General features: G+C 36.6%; 1 protein-coding gene across 10 annotated transcripts in view; it reads right to left on the bottom strand.

The window, feature by feature from the left end:
- The window catches only part of EXOC6 (exocyst complex component 6), a 190,444-nt gene that overhangs the window by 3,141 nt on the left and 160,079 nt on the right, over positions 1 to 27,224 (bottom strand). For 2 of the 10 annotated variants that reach the window (XM_060405015.1, XM_060405016.1), the window contains exon 21: positions 99 to 25,738. The exons of the other annotated variants lie outside the window; for them this stretch is intronic. In XM_060405015.1, the coding sequence (XP_060260998.1) occupies positions 25,715 to 25,738 (24 nt within the window). In that variant the 3' untranslated portion in view covers positions 99 to 25,714. Of the gene's footprint in view, positions 1 to 98; positions 25,739 to 27,224 lie in introns of those variants that run through there. 10 annotated transcript variants of the gene reach the window in all.

Raw genomic sequence — 27,224 nt, 5'->3', positions numbered from 1 at the left:
CCTTTAAGCCATTTAAGACCAACTTCCTATCCCCATCTGAACTGTTTCAGAAAGCTAAATGCTTTACTTACTACCTTCCTTCAGTTTCTATATTATTCTTTCTTTTGTCTTAGCTCACTTTACAAGTAAGGGGTGTACTGGTTTTGCTTTCAAATGAAGTATTTGTATTCACTCATAGAATACATGAGCCAATCCACTGACTCTGAGAGAAAACTTCTGGGGTGGTTAAAAACTAGAGAAAAGTTACAAGAAACTAGCTCTTCCTTAGGAGGACAATGGATTTGTTTGACTCTTCCCCTCTCTACTAATTAGAGACTTTGTTGTACAAAGAAGAAAATTCTATAATGAAAATGTTGGCTACTAATATGAAAAGCCAGGCTATTTTTCCTTTCAGACAACATTCTAGGCCATACCAAATGTTAAGACACTGGTACAGAAACTGCACTGAGACAATGTTAAAAGAATACACTGAAAAAGAAAAGGGAAGTACTCCAAGTTCTGTGTAATTTTTTACTCTTGCTAAAGCAACGTTTCCCCCTTCTTTCACAAGGAGGAATAGTTATTTTCTACACTCTGCAATGAAAATATAAATTAATGTAACTTCTCTAGAATGTGAGTTTGCATTATGTATTTAAGAACCTTATTTAAAAAATGGCCATTCCCTTTGACTCTGTAATCCTACTTCTAGGAATCTAACTTCAGTGAACAATAAAGGTAAATAAAATTTTATCAACAAATATATTAATCTCAAAAATGTTATTTGTGTTATCAAAAATTGAAGAAGGAAAAAAAACACTGAAAACAGGTTAAATCTCAATGTTAACAGAAGGGTTAAATAGTGAGGTATATCTATCTATGTATAGATTGGTTATTCAAATCAATGCTTACACAGAATTTTAAATAACTTGGGAAGAAGCTTATGATAAACATTACTAATAAAAATCACATAAAAACCCATCAAAAGAGACTGGAATAAAATTTGAGAAAATGTTAAGAATAGCTGTAATTTGTATGGTGGGATTATGGGTAACAGTGATTGTCTTTATTTTCATAAGGTTTACATACATACATTATTTTCCCCCAATAAATACCAATAATGAATTCCCCTCACACAGTTGTTAAAAGCCTCATTTTGAAGGAGTCCTCTTTCAGGTATGCATTTGTGTTTGCTCAAGTGTGTGTGGGCATGCGCACAGTCAGCAGAAAGTAACCACTTAATGTACTGGCTGCAAATTCCCTTTCTTTCCGAAAAGCAACAGCAAGATGACCTTTGGGATTTGGAAGAGGAAAAGGCCTTAAAATAAGGGCTGATCTACCCCCAGGTGAGAAAGGAGGAGCCCATTTAATGAGTTTAAAACCTACACCAACTCCAACTGTGAGTACAGAAGTGATTCTTTTACAGCACAGAAACAGACTTTCCTAGATAAAGAAATACTATTCTCTTTTTTCACAAGGTCGGACACTCATATGCAAAGTTCTTATCACTAGAAATTTCTTTAGAAACTACAGGAACCACAAAATTTAACCTAACTGCCCATCTGTTGTTGTTCAGTCACTAAGTTGTGTCTGACTCTGCTACCCCATGGACTGCAGTGAGCAGGTTTCCCTGTCCACCAGAGCCTGCTCAAACTCAAGTCCACTGAGTCAGTGATACCATCCAACCAACTCATCCTCTGTCGTCCCCTTCTCCTCCTGCCTTCAACCTTTGCCAGCATCAGGGTCTTTTCCAATGAGTCGGCTCTTGACATCAGGGGCTTGATACAGAGGATAGATTTCCTCATTAGAAGGCATTGGGTCTAATGTTAATTCAGGTACATGAACTTAGAGAAAAAAGCACTGCTTTTTCTAAATGGACTACGGGTATCCCTCCATCCATAACAATTATAAGATCCTTTTTCACTTTGAAAGTACAGTTCTTTTGAGATGAAAGATGTAACACAAAACTAGGGCATTATTCTTGGGTTCTACGTAACACTACGCCAGGCCAGGTTCATGGACTGAGTCCATTTCTACAAGCTGCTACCTGTGCCTATTTTGACCAAGAAGCAGGATCCCAGGTTTCTGGGATGGTTTTAAAACATGACTGCTCTGGAGCCAGAGTGTGACAGGAAGGGATGAGGAAACTGGAGTGGTGCCACCGACTTCTTCACTCCACACGAGTCACTGCTTTGGGAATGCCTCTCACATTCATTGTGGTTTCACAGGATGTACTCTGTCCTTAAGGAAAACTTCACTTCTCTGTCTCAAGTTTTGCTTCCTTCAGATGGCAGTACACAAATAATACATCTGTTATTAATCACAAAAAGTCTCCCTCAGTCTTGTAAATAAACTGTGAGACATGGGCTCAACAGGTGAATTTATTAGTTAACACATATAACTGAAATTCAAAGATGTAGATCAAACAGGAACAAAAACAAAAATCTCCCCTAGATTATCCACAAGCAGTTTTACAATTACTTATTAAAGGATAGAGTCAGGCACATTATAACAAAAATTGGTATTAGGTTCTAAAAATGGGTTTGTTCCAATAGTCAAGTAAAGTAATTCCATCTTAAATCCTTTGGGGAAGTAAGCAAAGTATGGATCATACAAAAATGAATAGCAAAATAACGTGTCTCAGTTCTATTTCATCACGATTTATAAGATTATCTAAAATTAGTAACCTTTTTTTTTTTTTTTACCAAGGATTCAAAAACATCCCTCATAACTAATCTGATAATATAAGGTGGATTTATGCCAACTTTTTAAAATAAGTTGTACGTTTCATTTCCTCAGTGATTCCTACCTATGTCCAGCAAACAAAAACATTCGGCTTAAGAAAAGAAATGGTTGCATGGGTGGTCCATTTATATGCTCAAAATAGTTGAGAATCGCTTCAGAATCACTGGAGAGTTAGTCTGTGTCAAAGCATTTAGCCCACTGACAGCTTCCCATCCTAAACTGCACTCCAAATCTACACCCAAGAAACTTGGGGTCTCAGACCTGTTGAGATCACTTTGTGCAAAGGACACAATGAATCTAGGCCGACTTAAAACCATTCTATGGAACTCTTGAAGTGACTTTTTGCCTTTGTAAAAGTGAACCCAGAGTGCTAGGTCATTTTTTCCTTGAATCTGGTTTAGCTTTCTTTGTTTTGGGTCTCTGGGTTTTGCTTTTGAAGCACCTCAGGGGCAGTGACCCAAGGCAGAAGATAAATAAAGTTAAGCCAACCTCAAGAGAAAAGCAATTGGGGATACCAGGTTTGCTTTTGTAAATGTGAACAGTGATCTGGGGGCTCAGGGTCAACCTTAGTCCCCCAAATTCCCCTTTCCAAACACTAAACCCACCTGGGACCTCAAAGTTGCTTTGCAGATTCCAAAAGTAAACCAGGAGATCATTTTCCCTTTGCTTCCAAAAAAACAAAGCCAGAGCAAGGGTTCCTAGAGTGCTTCAGAGACTTAAACGACAACAAAAATCCTAAACCAGCATGTAGCTTTAAGCAAGAAGTATCAGTAATTAGGCACTGGGGATTCAAGAAAAATGGGTCTTATTAAATTGGCCACAATTGGGGAGAGGGAATACAAGTGCTTTTTCTAAATAGATGTTGAAATCAAATGATGAGCTCCATATGCTTTTTAAAGCACTTGGCTTTTACCCCTTTCCAGCTATCTGAAAACACATTTGGAAAATTCCACATGCTGCGCAGAAAAGAATTTTCAGTAGCAGATAGAGGGGGCTTGGGCAAAAACTAAAGAAGCAGTGTTGAGCTTCTATCCACTTCATTTTTTTGCCTCCAGGTGTTCACTGCCCTCGTGCTGCCTTTTGACTCTCTGATACACCTGACCCCTAACCCATGCCTGCCCTCTTCAAATAGTCCATCTGCCAAACCCACTCTCAGCCAGCCTTTCCACTCCTAACTACGTGAGGATCAGGAGCAAGGTCTCAGCACATTGTGGCTTAAAGGCATTCTTCTCTTCAAGTCACTTAACTCCAGTGAACTGCACACAGCAGAAGCAGAATGTTCCTAAAGTATTTCTGATGATAAGCCAAGTAGTAGTCCTAGATAACTACTAGGTTGGTTTGGAATTTGGGGAAAAAAGAGGCAAAAGGAATTTACATCATCAGATTTATACACATCTGTATTTACTTTATCTCGAATTTCTTGGTCACTACCATGGCTAAAAGACCATGCAGATACATATATGTGTTTGATTTTATGTGGTCTATTTCTTTATTAAGATTAATTTTATCAAGTAATACATGGTTAATAATCAAATGGGCCACATCATAAAACCAACAGTCCACTATCCTACACTTTCCATTCTCAGACACAGTCATGTTAACTCCTTCTAATACTGGTGATTACCTCAATATTTTTAAATATACCTATTTTTCTTGTTTTTATTTATCATCATACAGTTAGCATATATGAGGATTTATCTTACTTATACTACCTTCCTATTTTTGATAGTTATAATAATTTTTCTCTATTTTTGCTTTTATAATTTTAATATAATTAAACTTCTGTTTCTTCTTGCATCACCTTAAAATTTTTTTTTAACAGTTTTGAGATATATTTCATACATGGTCCAATTTATCCTGAGTACATTCATGGAATTCTCCAACCACCTCAATCAATTTGAGAACATTTTTATCACCCCACACATACCCATTAGCAGTCAGTCTCCAAAGTGGAGTCACATAACATATGTTTTTTGTGCGTCCAGTTTCTTTTACTTAACATAGTATTTTAAGGTTTATCCATGTTGTAGCAGGTATCAGTAATTCATTCCTCTTTACTGCCAAATAACATTCTGTTATATGGATATATCACATTTGCTTATCCATTTATCAGTTACTGAACATCTGGGTTATTCCCATTCAGGAGCTATTATAAGTAATACTGCTATGAACACGTTTTTGGGTGGACATGCGTTTTACTCTTGGGTGTATATCTGGGAGTAGAATTGGTTACAGAAACTTTTAAGAGGATCTTTTGACTTTCCGTTTAGTTATGTAAGAATATTACCACCTTATATAGTTGAATTTTAAATAATTCTTTTGGCAATTGGGGTTTAAAATATTTATATATTTAAACTCACATAACAAAAGATATTTAACTGAAGTTTCCTAAAAAGTTCTTTATGAATCCAGACAGATATTAGTAAACTATTATGAAGAATTTTTTTGGACTTTCCTGGCAGTCCAGGAGTTAAGACTTTGTGCCTCCACTGCAGGGAGCATGAGTTCTATCCCTGGTTGGGGAACTGAGATCTTGCATGACATGAGGCACAGCCCTCTCCCCCTAAATAACTTTTTTATCTTCTACTTCTAAAATACAAAAAACCTAGTAACTAGCCAAATAGAAAAGAACATTTCAGATATTTTGCTCAAGTAGAGTGTCATTTTGATTTGCATGCTACCTTCACATATATATGTGGCTTGTTTTTCTTCATGAGTACCTTGTTTGGTTGCCTCATGTGAGGTGAGTCACACACTCAGTGCTAGCACTTACCTAATTACCCAAACCAGAAATCTGCATTCACTCTGCTTTGAATCTTCTCTCTCACAACTCAAGCACCTTATTTATTGCCAAATTATGTCAACCTAATGTCTTAAATATTTTTTTCCTAAATATTTCTTGAATTCACTTGCTATCTACTTTCCACCACTGCTATTACTACTGTCCTAGATTTAGATATCACATTCTGTCCCCTGGGGCCTTTGGTCTTGCCTATGCCCTCTGTCTGCTCCCCAGGATCCATCAACCTCCACACTGCTGCCAGAGAGAAGCAGCTGAAATACATATCTGATCATATCATTCACTTACCTAAAACTTTCAATGACTTCCCGGCTCCTACAAGATAAAGTTCCAGTTCCTTAACATGACATGCAAAGTGATCTTTTGGCTTCCTCTCCTGCCTTGGAATTTAAGCTCCTAAACAAGGAACTATTCAGAGTTCTCTTAAAAACCATGACAATCCCCCATGAAACTGTCATTTTTTCTCTGAGTCCCTTTCTCCTCCTTCTGGACCCAGGGAACTCTCACTTATTCCATACAATTTAGGTCTGGATTCACTTCTCTCAGGAAGCCTCCCCAGACCACAGTGGGTTGGCTGCTCTCTTTCTCGCGTCCTCACATCCCCCTTCACAAAATCTCTATCACACTGTTTTTCACGCTATGCTGATATCACAGGTACTATGTCTGTCTACCCACTGAAGAATCAAATATCAGTAATTCCTTCTGTAGTCTGGATGATGCATGGCTAACGCAACCCGACTTTTTCTTATACGCCAGTAGTGAAACCTTTTCTCCTTTCTATTAATGTACTTTGTAAGTGCCTCAAAGCTGGTGACTTGTTTTGCTTAACATCTGTACCTTCACATTTGGCCCAGTACCTGGTATATAGCAGGAACCAAGCAAATGTTACCTTTTGACACAAAGGTCATGTCTAGGCAGAGCCCACATCATATTTACTAATAAGCTAGCTATGTTATCATTTACTTTACTATTTACAATCTGAATTTTTAGTAATGCCTTATATTATTCTGAAAGCCAGATAGTCTCTTTGATTTAATCTGTGATATAGAATATAGTGAAATATTTCATAACCAAAGTCCTGCTCCTGAGACTACCTTTAGTCATCAGTGATGTGACAATCAAACATGCTAAATAAACATTCCTGGGTCATACCTTTAATTTTCTATCTGGATTCATTACGTCATCTGCCACACTTATATAACAGGGAGTTATGTAATGACTTTGCCAATGAAGCTCAGACTTCCAATACTAAAGAAATCAAACCTTGAAACTCATGATGTGAGGTGCTCACTAAACTTTTAGTTCTCCATGATGAGTCATTCTGTCATTGCAGCTCTGAAAAAATAAGATCTGCTAATATGAACTGACTTTGGAAGAACTCAAACAACAAAGGAAAACAGTGTGGATCAGCCAGTGAAGAAGAACTGTATGCCAATGTGTCTTTACTCCAGGATATAGTAGTTGCTCAAATGAGAGAAGCTAGACTGGGCTGAGATTTCTTTAAGTACTCCTGTAGAGTACATTTATTAAGAAGAACAAGAGGGAGAGGATAACCATTTTTAAAATTTGTAAGAATCTAAGTGGCTACTCCTCCCCTCTCCTCCCCATGGTTGTGTTTTAAAATAATGCAAATGAAAACTTGGAGACACTAACAGCTGGGTTAATTTAGTCTTAAATGTAATTAGTGATGTATGTTTTACTATAAAATTTTAGCAAGTCAAATAATATATATTATTTATAATTTGTCACTAGTTATAAACACTGACTTTTGGCTTTTGAAAAAACAAAGCTAAACTAAAATTAAAACTAAATACTTCAGGCCCCAATACATATTATCATTCTATTCTTTGAAATGGAACTCAGGCCATTTGAGACAAATGAAACACAACATGACCATTATATCCTAAATGCCTCAGGAGGAAAAGGGGGAGAGTTTCTACGGGGTAATAACTTAGCAGGCACTGACAAAGCAAATACCCCAGTTCTAGTCCTTGCAAGAAATTTTTGGTGAAGTGGGGAAGTGAATTTCAGATGCATGTCTCATTTGTTCAGCTTTCTAGAGATAAAGGTCTCTGTTTTATGTCCTAGAATATATTAATAAATACAGGCCCTTTGCCAATTTCCCTTAGATTCCCAAAGAATACAGAGTTAGCTAGTCTACTGTACTTAGCATGATGGAATAAGGAAAATAAGGACATTTGTGGTCTATATTAAAGACAAAGAATACTATAATATCTTGGTGAATATTTGTTTGAAATATTTAATGGGGCTTGCATCATCATTAATTTTTTTCTTTCAAACCTTATAATAGATTTTGTAATTTTTATTCAACTTAAAAATATATGTATTTTTTATTTTTCTAAATCTAAAAGGCACCTACTTATGTTAAATAATTTATTAACCTCTAATTATCCAGGGGCTTCCCAGAAGGCTCAGACAGTAAAAAAAAAAGAGCTGCCTGCAATGTAGGAGACCCAGGTTCGATTTGTACGGATGTGAGAGTTGGACCATAAAGAAGGCTGAGTACCAAAGAACTGATGCTCTGGAACTGTGGTGCTGGAGAAGCCTCTTGAGGGTCCCTTGGATAGCGAGAAGATCAAACCAGTCAATCCTAAAGGAAATTAACCCTCAATATTCACTGGAAGCACTGATGCTGAAGCTGAAGCTCCAATACTCTGGCTCCCTGATGCAAAGAGCCGACTCACTGGAAAAGACCCTGATGCTGGGAAAGACTGAGGGCAGGAGAAAGGGGTGACAAAAGGATGAGATGCATCACGGACTCGATGGACATGAGTTTCAGCAAACTCCGGGAGATGGTGAAGGACAGGGAAGCCTGGCATACTGCATTCCACGGGGTTGCAGAGTGGGACATGACTTGGGGACTAAACAATTATTCAGACCTAACTACGTAATTACCTTTTTGTCAGATATAATAATTTGCTCAATAAATGCGTCAGAACACTTGCTGCTTAGTCTGTTTTCACAGATAAATTTGGTTTTTCCATAGCCCCAAGGCATAACTAAATATGAAAAAGGTGGGGGGCAGTTACAAAACTACATGCAGAAGCTAATTCACGAAGGTGGTAGGTATGTAGAAGGTTCCAGTTTACTTTGGGATTGACGATGCCTGAGTGCTTAGTTACAGCTCTCTGGTAACTCTCTGCTGCTGCTGCTGCTGCTCAGTAACTTCAGTCGTGTCTGACTCTGTGCTACCCCATAGATTGCAGACCACCTAGGTAACTGGTAACTCTCTGGACAGGATAACAGTAACAGCACTGTGATGTGAACTTCAAAGGGGCAACAATGCAAACTTTAAGATGCCCCTTAGTTAAGAAGCAGCTATGGGTAAACAGCTATTGGCATCACTTTCACTACAGGTTTTAGCAGTAAAATACAAAAGGAGAAACTAAATAAAAACAACAGAGGAAGGACTTACTTTCTTGGGGAGATAAACGCAGCCAGTGGAATTAAAGGGCTTGTGATCTAAGTCCTACAAGGCTGGCAGGATGTGAATCTGCACTATGGGAGTGCAAAAAGAAATCCCTACCTGACCTCTGGATAACCTAAACAGGAAATTAGGACATTTCTAAGCAAAATAGGCTGTGTCATCCTGTTAAGATAATTGTGTTTCCATTGACACTCTGCATAAACATCTTTACACTAGGCCATCGGAAAAAATTTGAGCCGCAGCATCTCTTCTTTGTAATACATAAAACGGCGCCTGGCCCAGTGCCCTCAACATAGTTGAGGAGGTGAAAGTTTGCTGATAATTAGGAAGACAAAGAAGGGGAAAGAGGGTTAATAAATAGGTAAGAAACTTGGAAGCATTCTTTAAGTATTTACAGAGAAGTTGAAAATAAGTTAGTATTCTTTTTAAAAAGGAATTTAATTCTTAAGCAGAAACTGGGTTAATTAAGAGAATAGTCAATTATTTTAAAGAATGATTCAACAAACACTACAACTTAAAAAGAATCAGCATTTCCCCCCCACAATAATTTTAAAATATCTGACATTAGGTTTTAGTGCTGTAGGATGTTAGAAATCAGGTACTATTTGGTTTGGAAAACTCAGGCTCCTCCAATGTCTCACATAATCAATACTCTATGGATATGACTTGGTTTATTTGATCATATTTCACTTGGATAAGAAGCGCTGTTTGGGGATTTCCCTGGCAGTCCAGTGGTTAAGACTCTGAGCTTCCACTGCAAGGAGTATGGGAATTCAATCCCAAGTTGGGAAACTAAGATCGTACATGTCTCACAGCGTGGTCAAAAAAAAATTTTTTTTTAATGCTTTTTCTTTTGACACCAACAGAGTATTTATATCTATACCTTATTAAATTCTCTTCCAATTAAGTTTTTAAAATCAGCTTTCATTTTGAATTAATCATCTAAGGTAGTAATAAACTCTGGATTTCAACTTCCTCTTTCATAAAATGAAGGGACTGTGTTTATACATGACACATACTCTATTTGACACTAGCAATTAAAAGATGATGACCCAGTGTTTGGATTCAAGGAGTTCCTAAGTGCAATGGAAGAGATAATACAAACATAATTATGAACATGTGAATTACACTGATAGAGTTATGTGTAGGTTATTATTATTAGAGCCTTCTCTTGCTTAGGAGCGTGAGATGCAAACCCAAGGAATTATCTTAGATGGTACCCAAACCGGGTTTAATAAAGGAGTTAATCAAAGGAAGAGTGGTGGTTTTTTCAAACAGATGGGACAGCATGAAAAAAGGTACAAAGATAAGAAATAGTTTTGCTTATGGGGAATATAATGCACTTTATAGTGTTGCTGAACTGAAATACAAGTAAGGAAGTAGGTAGCACAAGACAGACTGGAGAAGGGGACAAGGGCTAGGTCATAAAAAGACATGCATGTCTTGTTTAGGAACTCTGGATAGCCATTGAAAGATTTTACCCATGGGATGGGGAGAAGATGATGGATAGGTAGTAGGCAGGTAGTTAGGATGGAAAGAAGAGGATGGGTTTGAGAAATATTTAGGAGGAAAAATCCCCAGGGCATGATGAATGACTAGATGCGGGATACAGCAGAGTGGTACCATCAATCGAAACAGAGAAAATGGAAAGAAGATGTGATCCAGAATGAGGGAAGATGATGTGTTGAGAGCTTTAGCCACACAAGATGTAAGACACACATCTCAGTGGAAGTGTCTACCAAGCAACTGGATATAGCATTTCTGTCAGAGATAAGATGAGAATGGACGAGTTCACCCAGGTGAAGTGTATACTGGGAGGTGTCCTAAGAACAAAACCTCAGAGACACGAACAATCAGGGAGTAGCTGAAAAGAAAGTCACAAAAGAGACAGAAAAACAATGTTAAGAGAATATAGTCTTTGAAGAAGAGAAAATTGGAGAGGATATGATCAACATTACCAGATGCAGTAGGAAGAACCAGTAAGATAAGGGCTAAAAGTGTCCACTGGTCTTCCCTGGTGAATACTGTTTTGGTTAGCAGTGTAGCAGAGCAGGTAGGATTGAAGAATCAATGAGAAACGAGGAAATAAGGATATAAACCCTTCTAACTCATTCTCTTAAGGAATCTGGGTACAAAGGAGAGAAAAAAGGATCAGAAATAGCCAGAATGAGACTAGAGAAGATACTGTCAGATTTCCCTAGCAGAGCAGTGGTTACGACTCCATGTTCCCAAAGCAGGGGGCGTGGGTTTCATCCCTAGTCAAGGGAGATCCCGCATGCCCCTGGGGAAGCCAAACAAGATTCTCTTTCTTTCCTCCTCTCAGATACGAAAGATCTGAATATGTTTTTAGGCTAAGGTAGTTTGGAAAAGGATAAAGCAGAGGAAAGGTACAGGAGTAATGAAACAAAGTCCCATAAAAAAGGAAGACAAGAGAGCCGTGAATAAAATGGCTACCTATCATCTGATTCTGCAGGAAGGAAAGGAAGATGAGTGCAAATACAGATAAACTGTGACTGCAAAAGCAACAGGGAGAGATGGACAGTGATGGTGAGGAATGAAGGAGGTATCAGAGGCTGGAGTTTTCACTCAAGAGTGGAAGAACAATGAATCTATAAACAGAAAAGAGGACCTAGGAGAACATCAATTTTCTCTTTCACACTGTGCAGCTTGTGGAAGAATACGTGGCTACCACTACTGAACTACTACAGGGTTAGCATTCCCCTTAGAATTCCATAATTAGGTAGCAGAGAAAACATTCTGCCCCAGAATAAAAGCCCCGTAGGGCTGTTTACATTGGAATGAAGGTATAAAGAAAGGGCTAGAAGAATCGAGAAGGTACAGAGTAAACAAAACAACAGGGGATGAGACAGGAAACAGGTGGGGAGGTGGGAAGGAGTGGATAAAGAGAGCAGAAAGAGCAGGGAGAAAATACTTCACTTTATTGAGCAATCAAATATTTAATCTTCTAGAAAGAAAGATGCATGCCTGGGAAGTGCCAGAAATGATAATGACCAAGATTCAGGAAGAAACGGTGAAGGCTGCCATGAGGTTTTCAAAGGGCAGAGAGGCCTCTGAATGTGGATGTCTCAGGACTCTGAAGAGCAGCAAGGGCCCTGGTTAAAGAGAGAACTTCGAGGAGGTTTGGTTAGACTTTCTGAAATCTCTTTTAAGTCTCAAATCTTAGGATTTCATGACCATGAAAATCACTGATTCACAGACTGAAGGTAATTGGAAGATGATCTGACATTTAAGAAAACAGAAAAGAGTCAAAGAAAAAGAACTATAAATTGTAAAATACTTTAGGGACTAAACTATCACTTAACATTAAGAACTAAGCATTGTAATGTATACCTAAGAAGGAAGTTCAGGCAAAAATACTATAATGATTAATTCTCAAATCAATTAATTAATCCCTTCAGCAAATCACATCCTTTCCATATATATTAGCAAAAATTTTCATCATGACTGTATTATATATTTGGCTCTTAACTCACTACTAACTTAAAAGACACTAACCTGAATTTATTTTAATATATGTTTTTATAAATATACGAGTAGAATGCATTCCTTCCAAGTGCTAGCTCAATGTCACCAGTGTTGAGTTCCCTGAGCCATCTAAATTTGAGGATGGACAGCTCTACAGGCAACTGAGAACTTCCTAAAGTTTGGAATATATACATATACCTAATCTGGGGGTTATGTCTGTTCTCACTTTCCAACCAAATTACGAGACCTTCAAGGGCAGCATAATCTCTCTTAATTCTCTTTTAGGGTACTCTATAAAAGCTGGTTGAACTGAACTAAATTACATTTCCTAGAACACTCTGAGAAGCAAAAGTTTAAGGACAGTGTTTTCTCTCTGAAAAAACATAGCCACAAAAGAAAAGCAGAGAAATTTACACAGATGCTGGGAGGGATTGGGGGCAGGAGGAGAAGGGGACGACAGAGGATGAGATGGCTGGATGGCATCACTGACTCGATGGACGTGAGTCTGAGTGAACTCCGGGAGCTGGTGATGGACAAGGAGGCCTGGTGTGCTGCAATTCATGGGGTCACAAAGTCAGATACAACTGAGCGACTGAACTGAACTGAAAAGCTTCTAATAAGGCCACTAAAAAAGATTTGCACAAACACAGCCTGACTCTCGGGACTCCTTCACACATAGATTACCTGGAAGATTCTGATAGTCTTTACACAAGGTTCACTAATCACCTGTTCATTTTTGTCTCTATTTCAGACCATACATCATATTTGTGTATAACTTTCACTTGACCATTTTATTCCAGTTAAGTGGAGACTTTTCTATACTTTATAAAAGAAAAAGTGAGTTTCAGGGAGATTGTCTAGTTCAAATTTATATAAAGTAGGATTAGAATCTAATTTCCTAAATTTACAAATTAAGTGCTTAAATAACTTATTTAGGATGGTTTAATTTATACAAGATTTCCTTTTATTTGTATGTATAACCTATCTGCTTTCAATAAAAAATGCTTGGTAAGGTTTCTCAGAACACTTCTGTAAGATTTCACATTAGATATAGCAAATATAGTAGGGGCAACCTAGTTGCCCAAAAAAGTAAATTGTGTTTTATGCTGCAAAAAGATCATAACAGTGGATATGGTATTTCTGGTTATAGTATTCATTAGTATGTGAAAAAAACAGTACATTATTCTTTCTGACAAAGCATTTAAATATTTAAACTTCTCATAAATTATCCTCACAACTCAAAGAAATTGATAATTAAAAAGAGAAACATTTCTGTTTAATAAAAGAAAAATTATTAGAGAAAATAATTTTTCTTATAAATGAATAATTGGAATTTAAACAAAAATGTGAATTAATTTTGAGAGGAAGGATAAAGTTCCCTTTTGGAAAGCATCAAATACTGATTTTATATCTAATATTACTGGTTGTACAATATTTATTAAGAACCAGAATATCACTATTTTTTATTGATGGCAGACTATTCTAAAAATTTTAACCTATCCCTGTCAGTGAAAAAAACAGCAAGAATATCAATGATTTAAATTTTTAAATTTATTACTATCTCTGTTTACATTATGCACTGGATTATAATTCCCAGTCCAAGGGGAAAAAGGCTTACTTCTTAAGTAACACACTGAAAATGTACATCAAAACTAATCATACTATAATACTTACAGATAAGGAATCTTCCATATTTGCCCAAATGCACACTTACACAAACAAGAAATGAAAAAGAGTAAAGCAGATTCATATTTACCCATATGAAATAACACAGTATTGCATGAAAAATACAAATTACAGCATATATGATCCATTCCCCCCCAAAGCAAAGAGTTCTACATGTGTGCACAAAGTGGATGCATGTGTGTGTTTAAATGTGCGTTTTAAAAGGCCTACAGGGAAGCACAGCAATGATTCTGAGACTGAAGAGGAGGAAAAAAATGAGGCCCTTCTTCCTATACATTTCTACATGATTGATTTTTTTGTGGTTTAAACAGGGAGCATGTAATGTTAATTTTCTGATTTTAATAACAGTAGATAACTATTAGTTCAGTTCAGTCGCTCAGACGTGTCTAACTCTTTGCAACCCCACAGACTGCAGCACGCCAAGCTTCCCTGTCCATCACCAACTCCTGGATCTTGTTCAAACTCATGTCTGTTGAGTTGGTGATGCCAACTAATCATCTCATACTCTGTCATCCCCTTCTCCTCCTGCCCTCAATCTTTCCCAGCATCAGGGCCTTTTCCAATGAGTCAGTTCTTCACATCAGGTAGCCAAAGTACTGGAGTTTCAGCTTCAGCATCAGTCCTTCCAATGAATATTCAGGACTGATTTCCTTTAGGATGGACTGGTTTAATCCCCTTACAATCCAAGGGACTCTTAAGAGTCTTTTCCAACACTACAGCTCAAAAGCATCAATTCTTTGGCATTCAGCTTTCTTTATGGTCCAACTCTCATATCCATTAATGACTACTGAAAAAACCACAGCTTTGACTAGACGGACCTTTGTTGGCAAAGTAGTGTCTCTGCTTTTTAATATGCTGTCTAGGTTGGTCATAGTTTTTCTTCCAAGGAGCAAGCATCTTTTAATTTCATGGCTGCAGTCGCCATCTGCAGTGATTTTGGAGCCCAAGAAAATTAAGTCTGTCACTGTTTCCATTGTTTCCCCATTTATTCGCCATGAAGTGATAGGACCGGACGCCATGATCTTCGTTTTCTGAATGTTGAGTTTTAAGCCAGCTTTTCCACTCTCCTCTTTCACTTTCATCAAGAGGCTCTTTAATTCCTCTTCACTTTCTGCCATAAGGGTGGTATCATCTGCATATCTGAGGTTATTGATATTTCTCCCAGCAATCTTGATTCCAGCTTGGGCTTCAATCTGGATCTAGCCTGGCATTTCGCATGATGTACTCTGCACATAAGTTAAATAAGCAGGGTGACAATATACAGTCTTGATGTACTCCTTTCCCAATTTGGAACCAGTCTGTTGCTCCATGTCCAGTTCTAACTGTTGTTTCTTGACCTGCATACATAATTATCAGGAGGCAGGTAAAGTGGTTTGCTATTCCCATCTCTTTAAGAAGTTTCCACAGTTTGTTGTGATCTACCCAGTCAAAGCCTTTGGCATAATCAATAAAGCACAAGTAGATGCTTTTCTGGAATTCCCTTGCTTTTTCGATGATCCAACGGGTGTTGGCAATTTGATCTCTGGTTCCTCTGCCTTTTCTAAATCCAGTGTGAACATCTTAAGTTCACGGTTCATGTACTGTTGAAGGCTGGCTTGGAGAATTTTGAGCATTACTTTGCTAGCGTGTAAGATAAGTGTAATTGTGTGGTAGTTTGGACATTCTTTGGCATTGCCCTTCTTTGGGATTGGAATGAAAACTGACCTGTTCCAGTCCCATGGCCACTGCTGAGTTTTCCAAATTTGCTGGCATATTGAGAGCAGCACTTTCATAACATCATCTTTTAGGATTTGAAATAGTTCAACTAGGATTCCATCATCTCCACTAGCTTTGTTTGTAGCAATGCTTCCTAAGGCCCACTTGACTTTCCGTTCCAGGTAACTATACAAAACATTAATTACCACTGGGGAAGCTGGGTGAAGTACACATAGGACCTCTCTCAACTGTATTTGTAACTTCTTGTAAATTTGTAATCACTTAAAAAACCAAAAAGAACCATAAACATGTATTATTTTTGTAATTATTATGTTGTTTTTTTCCCCTTGCTTTCAAAAAATCATTTAGAGAGCAACTTTCCAAAACTACAAAACAGCTCCAAACCTTTACCCTTAAATATATCACAAAAATTTATTAGCTTAGAATCTGAATCAATAACTGAAGAAGGTATGAGCATAAAACTCCATACCTAGTTAAGTGCATAAGCTGTAAGGCACCAGAATTACGACACTGAAAGGCAAAAGCCATTCGGGTACAGCCTAATCCTTCCTAATCTAAGCTCTCCCAAAGGGCAGCATACTTTTCTAATATCTGGACCTTAGAGGTAAACTTTGCGAGATGTCTGATCTTGTTATATTCAGAAGTAAACCCCCCAAATGTCTTCCTTTAATTCTCTGGCACTTCAAATGAATTTAGGATTGTCTAAGGGAAAAATGCTTGCTGGAGGAGCTGTGTGAACAAGCTTGTTGTCCTGCTACTATATCTAGTCAAGCATTTGGATACTACAACTTTGGCAAATCCCATTAATACTTTAAGAAGTCAAAGACTTTAAAACTTCTAAAGAAAGTTCCTGTGAAGTAGTCAGAGGGGCATGTTTAAGCAAGCAGAATGTGTATACAATATAGTAACAAATATAATGCAAACAAAAGAAGATTTGTTTAATTATAGTGGAAATAATTGTTATTTAAAAGTGCCTTCTTCCTCATCATAAAAGAATAAACTGGACTAGTGGCAAAAGAATTGTATGTTATGATGCCTCAAGATTAGTAACAGAAGACAGAAATTTCAAAGTAAAGTCTTGGCAGACACCCAGTCTCCAAGGCAAGAATTATGGCCTAACAATTCCTTCATAACTTTCAAGGCTCGTTCACGTCCCTTTAGGTACAAACCAAAGTTGTTCAGTTTGAGTCAAACACAAGTATACATTTATCAGGTTTCTCCTATCTTTCTCTGGTGAAGTACGCTTAACGTTCTTTCCTAAATTTTATAACCATTTGAGGGCATGTTAGAGAGAGACTGTCAGACTATGCAGAAAAGAACAGAAGAAATTAGGTGAGAGTGGTAATGAGAACACAGAGGTGGGTTCCCAGGGTACTTTCCTTATTTAACAATATTATTAGAAGGAACTACACTCATGGTTTAACATGATATAGAGCTGGCACACCAGTCTTGCCATCACCCTGATGAAGTATAGTATACTCAAAGAGATGGTAACTGCTGACTCAGTGAACTATGATCCCTACAATGCAAGTTTCATATAATCCACTAATCTTAGCAACAAAGATTAAGCGTGCCATGAAAAAGATCTCTCCCATAAGTAAATTATACATCATTTTCCCACACAGATTTCACTAAATCATTGAAATAGTTCAGGAAACAGTTTCCTAACAGCACACGGTAGTTATTAAGACAAACAGGAATCCATCATATTAGACGATTTCCTCTCCGATAATGTCCTCCTCAGCACACCATCTGGATTCTTCAATGGCTTTCTTTCTACACTCCCTAATTTCCATCCTATTAGCCAAGATACCTTTCTGAATCGAACAGTCTTTATCTTCAACTTTATCTTCTGTGATACTAGCTAACTCATCTCTCAGATTATGGAGCTCTTTTATTGCCTGCTGTTCAACCCAGTAGCTGGCTATAGAAGGCACTCAATAAACACTTGTTGAATAAATGAGTTAGTAAATAAATAAATGACAATCCATACATACATAATGCCTTTTACTACAAATACTTCTAGGATTTCACTAACAAATGTTTAATTTACTTATACACTTCCTGTTCCAAAGGTGTCTTAAGATGTGTGTGCATGCTCAGTTTTCAGTTTCCTAGGAGCAGTGGTGGCGAGATAACTGCTGTTAGGTTACATATGATGCCTTTGCGAATCTACTGAAAATACTGGACCCTCTTCTCAGAAATATGCACATAAGGAAAAGATTTTGCATAAATCTAAACCAACCTGTGATCCCCAGGTTAGAATCCCTGATCTAAAGGCAGGTAAGGACCTTTATGCAATGCAATCTATGTTATAACCAATTCCTGCTCATGGAGTTGAATGCTTAAGGAAACAATAATTATAATAAAAAGCTGCAAATCATTCCTAACAGATCTGCCTATAAAGTGGTAGAATATAAGAACAATCAAATGAATCAAATCAGTAATAGTCATGGCTAACGGGCTGTTGAGTTACCTCATGCAGGTTGAGAGGTCCAGATTTGGAATTTATCATGAAAGAAAATGGCATGTGTGTTGATGACATATGTAATTAAGAAAACAGACCTGCAAAGGGAAGAGGGGTTTTAGGGGCTGCTTCTTTAAAAAATGGTATGTACTATACTCCTGTTCCAAGTATATGAAGTCAAACTGGCTCAGGATATGGATAGTCAAGTTCCAGAAATTGATAATGTTGAAAAAAAAAAAAAAACTAAAAGGAACTGGCTTATATTCAGAATTTAGAATGTCCATTGACTCTTCTGGGAGGCAGAGAATCTTCCCTGGGTACCATTAATAAAAGATGCATATGCAGGGACACAAAATGACTTTTAAAAAACATATCCTTTAAATTAAGTCAGATCGAAGAAGTGAAGGAAAGTACAAGTTTTTTTAGGTGTACAAGTCCTCCTTTGTTGCCAGGGAGGACTTGGTGACAGGTAAAAGAGACAAACTGAATAAAGCAGCTTTTGTTTCCCTAACTCTTCTCTTTTTTGTATCTTAAGGTGCTTACAGCTAAGTTAATGTGACTACAGTCCATGGGGTTGCAGAGTACAACTGAGGACACATACCCACACACACAACGTGTAAACTGTCTAAGCAAAAAGTTCCTGTGAGTCCTTTAGGATGTGTTTTCATCATATTATTAGGACCACTAAGTAGTAATACTATTTTCTTTGTGATATTTTGGCTTTAAGATTCTTAATTTGGAAGGTATTAGGGTTTTCTGTCTTAAGGAAAGGTATAATTATCTTGAAAAAAGTCACTTCAAATGTATTTGCTTCCCAGGTGGCACCGGGGTAAAGAATCTGCCTGCCAATGCAGGAGATGCAAGCGATGTGGGTTCAATCCCTGGGTTGGGAAGATTCTCTGGAGAAGGAAATGGCAACCCAGGAGATATTCTTCACAACAAACAAAACATAGAACTTGATTATTTTATCAAAATACCTCTCTTTCAAAATTTTCTCATCTCATTTACAGAGCATTAGTAATGGAGAAAAAAAAGTAGCAAATATATTCTTTATTTCTCTCCAAGTATGCATACAGTGGCTCAATAACAATAGCCTTGATGATTCACTAAGGAATGTGACAACTGTTAGGATCCGAACTCCATATGAGCTGGTATTTTAATTTCCCTCTTAAATCGCTTCATTCTTCACAAGCAATCCTGTATTACCGTTTCATTCTTCTTAAAAAACAAGTTATTCTGTATGACTGACTGACTGGTTTACTGAAGCTAAGCAGCATTAATCCTCTAGTAATTACCATCCTTCATAAAATCATCTGAATGTTTTATTAAAAAAGGAAGTTCAACAAATTATTTTTGAAAGCTTTCTACTATTTTTCATCATTTTTGTATTATCTGTGTTTTAATATTTAAATTTCATCTATCTACTAAAAGGCTTATCTATTTGCTTTCACAGGCTTCTGTTTTAACCAGAACATAGTTCTAGAAATCCATAGATTAACGCATTGCAGCAGTCCAGGTAATTCAGTGTTTTTAAACTGTGCTATAGAGCACTGATTTGCAGGACAGTAAGAGATTTTTTTTTTTAAGACTACATTTGTGTGGATTCATACTTGGACTCTGTTCTTTCTCTTTAAAAAAAAATTCATTCATTTATTTATTTGGCTGCACAAGGTATCAGCTACGGCATGCGGGATCTTTCCGCTCTGGCATGCAAACTCTTAGTTGTGGCATATGGGATCTAGTTCCTTGAACAGCAATGGAACCTGAGTCCTCTGCATTGGGAGCCAGGAGTCTTAGCCATGGGATCACTAGGGAAGTCCCAAGAGATTTTTTTTTTTTTTTAAGTATTTTGTACTCAAACAAGCCTGGTGGTGGTGGTGGCAGGCAGGGATATACCTTAACTATAGGACTCTCAAAGCCTTCAATGTGCTAATAAAATTGTGAATTTATAAGAGAGGAACACAATATTCAGGATTTCCTAAAATTAACTGACTATAATCTACTTTCTTCATGACTCACTGTTCCAAATAAATGCTGCTTTATTTAAGTTCTAGTTTTATATTTAGTCATTGTTGATCGTTCAATTAAGGCATATATTGCCTTTGTCTTAATTCCTCTACTTAAAATATTTCTTTATCCATAAAAGAACAGTTGGTTTTGGAGCAATGACATTTCTTTTAGTATCCCTAAATGACCAAGAGAAATCAAGAAATGTTTGTAATGCTTACACTTTTACACGAGAAGGCAGAGAAATGTGTCATGTATTTTTTAGAACTATTCCTATAAAAAATAACTGAAATAGTAAAGAAAATTTTATTTCTTTTAAAGTATGTTTTTTTACAGGGAACATTAACTTATATGGAGTATCCCAATTCCTAATACCAAATTAGGAATATTTGGTAATACCTACCCACCAAAAATATTTTTAATATAGCTGAATAATTTGCATTCACTTATTCAACATTTATTGGTTGTTTACTATGTGCCAGGAATAGCATTAAGCAATAGATGTATAGTAGTGAACAAAAAAGGCATGATTCTTGCCTTCATGGGCTTATCCCTTTGCTTTGTTCTTTTATGTTACCTGTATTGTTATGAATACTTGCTCCAGAACTGCTTTATTTTTAAAAATACTTTTGATGTGGTAGGGATATAGTTAGGCTGCTATTTTAAAACCTCAGCCCTATAATTAATTTGTTAATGAGGAATGGCATGAATCATGAACTATAAGTATACGGTGAACTGGGGGACAACAGAAAGCATGTTACTTGTATATTAGAAATACATATCATTTATGTTTCAAAGTCTTGTGTTTTGTAATTATTTTACATTGAAATGCTATGAGAGCCAATTCTTTTCAATAAATGGTGCTGGGTCAACTGGATAACATATGGAACATAATGAATCTTGAACCTTACACTCTATACCATGCACAAAAATCAATTCCAGCTGCACTGTAAACCTAAATATGAGTGGTTAAACAATAAAGCTTAGAATAAAACACTTACAGTTTCAGGGGTAGGTAAAGACTTCTTAAATGGAACAATGAAAAGAACTGATTAATCATGAAGAAAAAAGTGATAAATTGGATTTCATTAAAATTATGAGCTTTTATTTATCAAAAGCCATCAGTAAGAGTTAACAGACAACTCACAGAGCAAAAGATACCTGCAACACACACACTTGAAAAAGGACTCATAGTCAGAACACACAAAGAACTTGTAGACATCAGTAAGAAGTAGACGATCCAACTGAAAAACAAATTGGCAAAAACCTGAAGAGGTTATTCACAAAGGAGGATATTCAAATAGACAACAGATAAATGAAAAGGAGTTCAATTTTATAAGTTATCAAGGAAATGCAGATTAAAGCCACAATGTAAAAGTATTTAATACCCACTAGAAAGCCTGAAAAGGAAAAGGCAACTAACATCAAGTGGTAGCAAGGATGCAGAGCAGAAAGAACTCTTCTACACGGCTGGCTGGAGTATGAGGTACGAACCAGTACTCCTGCTGTGGAAAACTGCTTCACAGTATCTATTATAAATGATTATAAACCTATTCCCCTGACTCAGCAATTCCACTCCTAGGTAAAATACCTCAACAAAAATGTGTGCACATTCATCAAAAGACATGCCATAGCATGTCATGTTAGCACAATTTATAACAGTAAAACTGTTATCAATTCATATGCCCATCAATGTATAAATTACAGCATATTTATATAATGGTAGATTACACAGCAAAGAGAATGAATGAACCATAGCTACATGTAACAGCATGGATAAATTTCACAAACATAATACTGAGCAAAAGAAGACAGAACCAAAAAGTTAGTAGTGCATGATTCCACATACATATATATGCCTATATGCTTAGACACTCAATTGTACCTGACCCTTTGCGACCCCATGGACTGTAAGCCATCAGGCTCCTCTGTCCATGGGATTTTTCAGGCAATACTGGAGTGGGTTCCCACTTCCTTCTCCAAGGGATCTTTCCCACCCAGGGATTGAACCTGCATTGCAGTCAGATTCTTAACCAACTGAGCCACTGGGGAAGTCCTGATTCCATGAACACAAAGTTCAAAATTAGACAAAATTTATCTGTGGTGTCAGAAATCACTATAGTTATTATCCTTTGAGAGGGAGAAGTACAGTGAGGGCTGGTGGTCTCTTTCAGGGTACTTCCTAGTCAAGTTGTTCTTTTTGATCTGGGTGTTACAGAGATGTATTCCCTTTGTCAAAGATTAGCAATAGTACATCTATGAGTTGTTTGAATGTATGTTATATTTCAATAAAACATTTATCTGAAAAGTGCTGTGAGTTCCAAATATATCTTACACAATGCGAATTCTCTCTCAAATTCTCTACACACAGTTCAGAGGAATGATCACTCCTCTTTACCCTGTTTTGCCAGAAATAAAATACTTGAAAATGGAATCGAATCCTACATAGGAAAGAAAAACTGTAATTTTTATGGCATAGGGTTATTGCTCCTTGGAAGAAAAGCTATGACCAACCTAGATGGCATATTAAAAAGCAGACATTACTTTGCCGTTTGTCGGCCATTTGTCTGTCTAGTTAAAGCTATAGTTTTTCCAGTGGTCATGTGTGGATGTGAGAGTTGGACCATAAAGAAAGCTGAGTGCCAAAGAATTGATGTATTTGAACTGTGATGTTGGAGAAGACTCTTGAGAATCCCTTGGACTGCAAGAAGATCAAACCAGTCAATCCCAAAAGAAATTAGTACTGAATGTTCATTGGAAGGACTGATGCTGAAGCTGAAGCTCCAATACTTTGGCTACCTGATGGGAAGAGCTGACTCATTGGACAAGACCCTGATGCTGGGAAAGATTGAGGGCAGGAGGAGAAGGGGATGACAGAGGATGAGATGGTTGGTTGGCATCATGGACTCAATGGACATGAGTTTGAGCAAACTCCAGGAGTTGGTGATGGACAGGGAAGCTGGGAGTACTGCAGTTCATGGGGTCCAACGAGGCAGACACAACTGAGCAATTGAACTGAGCTGAACTATAATAGGCAACAGAAAATGGTATAGAAAATGACTCAAATATAGGCTAATAAGAACCATGTATTTGAGGTAGCTCAGATGGTAAAGTGTCTGCCTACAATGCGGAAGACCCGGGTTCAATCCCTGGGTTTGGAAGATCCTCTGGAGAAGGAAATGGCAACCCTCTCCAGTACTCTTGCCTGGAAAATCCCATGGACAGAGGAGCATGGTAGGCTACAGTCCATGGGGTAGCAAAGAGTCAGACACAACTGAGCAGTGTCACTCACTCACTCATAAAAGGATACCTCTCTAAGGGTGTAGACTATATATTTCCAGATTTTTTTCTTTTAGCCACATGGCATGTAGGATCTTAGTTTCCCAGTTAGAGACCAAACCTATGGCCCCTGCAGTCGAAGCACAGAGTCTTAGCCACTGGACTGCTGGAAGTCCCTTAGTATCACATCTTTAAAGGCTCTTCATATGACAAGGTATCCGATCTCTCATTACCCTTGTAATTCTCTCTTATGTGTTCTCAAACCATGCAATACTTAAAGCACAGTCTTAACAGCCTTAAATCACAGCAGTCTATCCCAAATATCACACATTCATTAATGCAGTCTAAGAATTCCCAGCACACTGCTGGTTCATTTGGAAGTTAACTAAAACAACAACATCTTTTTCATAATAAAAGTCAGATTTACCACATTCTGTATTTTTAAAAATTTAATTTTAAAAAAGTTAAATAGAACACTCAATATTTTTCTTGCTAAATGTAACTGTTGTCTTTGGCTTATCACTCTAGTCTACAGAGAGCACTTTGATTCTGTCTTTTATCATTTTAGGTTAAGTCTTCTAGCTTTGTGTAATCTATATATATAGTTCATATTTCCTCTATGTATTTATCCAAGTCATCACTTAAAAAATATGTTCATCCCAAACTGTCAAAGACAGACATCAAGAGGGTGTTGCTAGAATCCTGACTTAAAGCAGCATTTCCCAAAGTATGTTCATGTAATACAGCTCCAAATTAGCAAGGGACGTATTCTGTGAGTTTAGGTAATGTTGGGTTACCAAACCATTTCTCAGTCCTTACAATTCTAATGCACGTGGTAAGTCTCTAAGAGGGGATTAGAGTTTAAAGCGTTTCCTAAACTTAGCTGACTTAGAATCTGTTTTAAAGAAATCTTTTCTCATCCTGAGAAATCAATGTTCCTGGAAAGACATTTCAGGACACACTGCTTGAGGGTAATAATGAGACATCAGCCAATATTCTCTGGGGAAGAGACTGTTTTATTAGCTTCAACCCTACCTAACTGCATTTCATCTAACCTACCTCAAGCTCTCCCTATTATCTGAAGGATTATCAAGATATTGTCAGATGCAGCAATAATATCTTGCCAGTCTAATTTATCACAAAGTGAAACAGGACCAGGTAAAGAGGATTTGCTATCAAGATTATTAGTGAGGCATGAATGCTCAGTCCACCATGAGAGTTATGCTCAATAAGAAGCTATGGAGGTGAGAGACATATTCTTAAAGTTTCCCACTAACTTGGCTACATTTTAAAAGTTTTAGTGATTAAACACTAATCTTTAGTTTCCTGGGAAATTCAGTTATCTTATACTGTCTTTTTTCAGTGACATTTAGTGAAGTTTTGCTATGTATTAAGAATGAGTTATTTTAAAATGCATTATTGAATACTATATATTATATAAAGAATCATAATAAAAATATTTAAATTTTTTTTCAGGTTTTCATTTTACATATTTTGAAATTCTTTTGAAATCCATTTGAAAGATTATATTTAACAAAAGAGATGGTCTTTGTAAAAGAAAACAGATACAAACAAGTGTATCAAAGTCCATCATCATTTAGAGACTTCATTTCAGAACTGGGGGTAGAAGGATAGTAGGCTTTACTTCTAAAAAAGTATACACAGACAAATCATGTTCAAACAGCACATTTAAAATTGAGTGAGGAAGGATACTCACATAAGACAGTACCAGTACTGCTAATCCTCCACACTGTCTACTGGGTCAGAAGGTCTTAAAATGTTGTTGAGATAACTGGCTTCCATTAGCAAGCATGTGATTGGCAGGATGATAAAGTCTTTTCACTCACAGGTCAGCTATTTCCTTTTCTTTAGAAGAGGGCAATTCTGATGATCCATCTTTGAGCTACAGTCTCTCATTGAGTCCCAATTCTCTTGCCTTCAGCTTTGATATGGTTCTAACTTTCCTCTTGTATCAGCTCATACTTGTCATCAACTCCTCTATTCAGAACAGCAAGTACCAGGAGTTTGACCTCAGGGCAAAGTCCGGGTGGGCAGGTAAAATTTGACCACTGGACCTACTTCCTAATCTTTCATACCCAGCAATTCATGAAGCAGTATCAAATTCAAACTGAAAAACAGAAGCATGACCTCTTATAAGTACTATGAAAAGGGCTCTTTTGCCTTTCTAAGTACACTTGAAAAGAACTGTCAGCTGCCCTATTAAGACAGAAATGGATCACAGACCAGGAAAAAAAGAAGGAAAAGTGCAGAAATTCAACTGAAATGTAAATAAAAGTGTTAGCACCCTCTTTATGTTTGGTGATATACTACTTTACATAAAAGTGTTAAAATAATATGCTGCTATGAAATATCTTTATGAAGGCAGGAACATAACACTACTGACACTTTAAGGCATCCTTATTTAAATACTCACTGACACTGATAAAAAAATTATATCACCTTATATGAGATTAAAACAAATTTCAAAACAAATTATATTTTTGGCCAATTTCCATACTTAGAATTTTACTACTAAACTATTTGTAAGTTAATCTGAAAAACAAATATAGGTGAAAAATAACTATCATTATCAAGTTATTGTTAAATCCATGCCTCTGAAATCATAAAATTCATGTTATATCACCACAGTCCAGTACTTAAAGAATTAGCTGCATCCTGTTTTAGAATAAATAGGTACAAGAAGAAAATATGATTCAATGTTAACATTAATAATCAGGGCAAATAATTTTAAGCCTCTTTTAAGACTAGAAAAATTAATACATAAAAAGCTAGTTCATCAAAATCTTCTATCCACTACTCACTTTCACTGCATACTAACTACCATACTTTAAAATTGTGTTTTATATTAACTGGTTATTTCTATATTAATCTTTTAACAGTTCTATGTACTTGTCATAATTCTAAATGTTTTAGAATTCTAATGTCATAATTCTAAATGTTTAGAACAGACTTTTTTATTCACTTAAATCTCTTCAAGAAATTACCTTGATGAGGAAATGTCAATCTGGACTTAACGCCTCTACGTACACATACCTGATAAGTAAATCAACCAAAAAGACTTGAAATGTTTATTAATATTTATAATTATGCTTTTATAACAATTCCCTAGTGGGCTATATGCTTGTAAAGAGATTTTTTTTGCTGTCAAATGATGATTGTTTGAAGGAAGAAAGTACCTAGGATCAATCTTTTTTTTTTTTTTTAGTTTTTATTTTTTAATTTAAAATTTTTTTTTTTTAGTTTTTTAAATTTTAAACTAGGATCAATCTTAACCTGCTGTGAAGCAACCACCTATCTGGGCAAATCAAGGAACAGAATCTTTGCCAAAAGCATTATAAATTATGTGATCCTACAGCGACATGGATGGACCTAGGGATGGATGGACTTACCATACTAAGTACACAGACATAAAAAGACAAATACCATGTGATATCACTCATATGTAGAATGTAATTTTTTTAAAAATACAAATGAACTTACTTACAAAACAAAAACAGATTTACAGAGATTGAAAACAAAATTATGGTTACCAAAGGCGACGTGTGAAGAAGATGGATAAATCAGGAGTTTGGAATTAACATATTCACACTACG

Source organism: Ovis aries, chromosome 22, assembly GCF_016772045.2.
Source record: "Ovis aries strain OAR_USU_Benz2616 breed Rambouillet chromosome 22, ARS-UI_Ramb_v3.0, whole genome shotgun sequence".
Lineage (NCBI taxonomy): Eukaryota > Metazoa > Chordata > Mammalia > Artiodactyla > Bovidae > Ovis > Ovis aries.
Note: the sequence above shows the minus strand (reverse complement) of the source record. Positions and strands in the feature narration are given on the sequence as shown.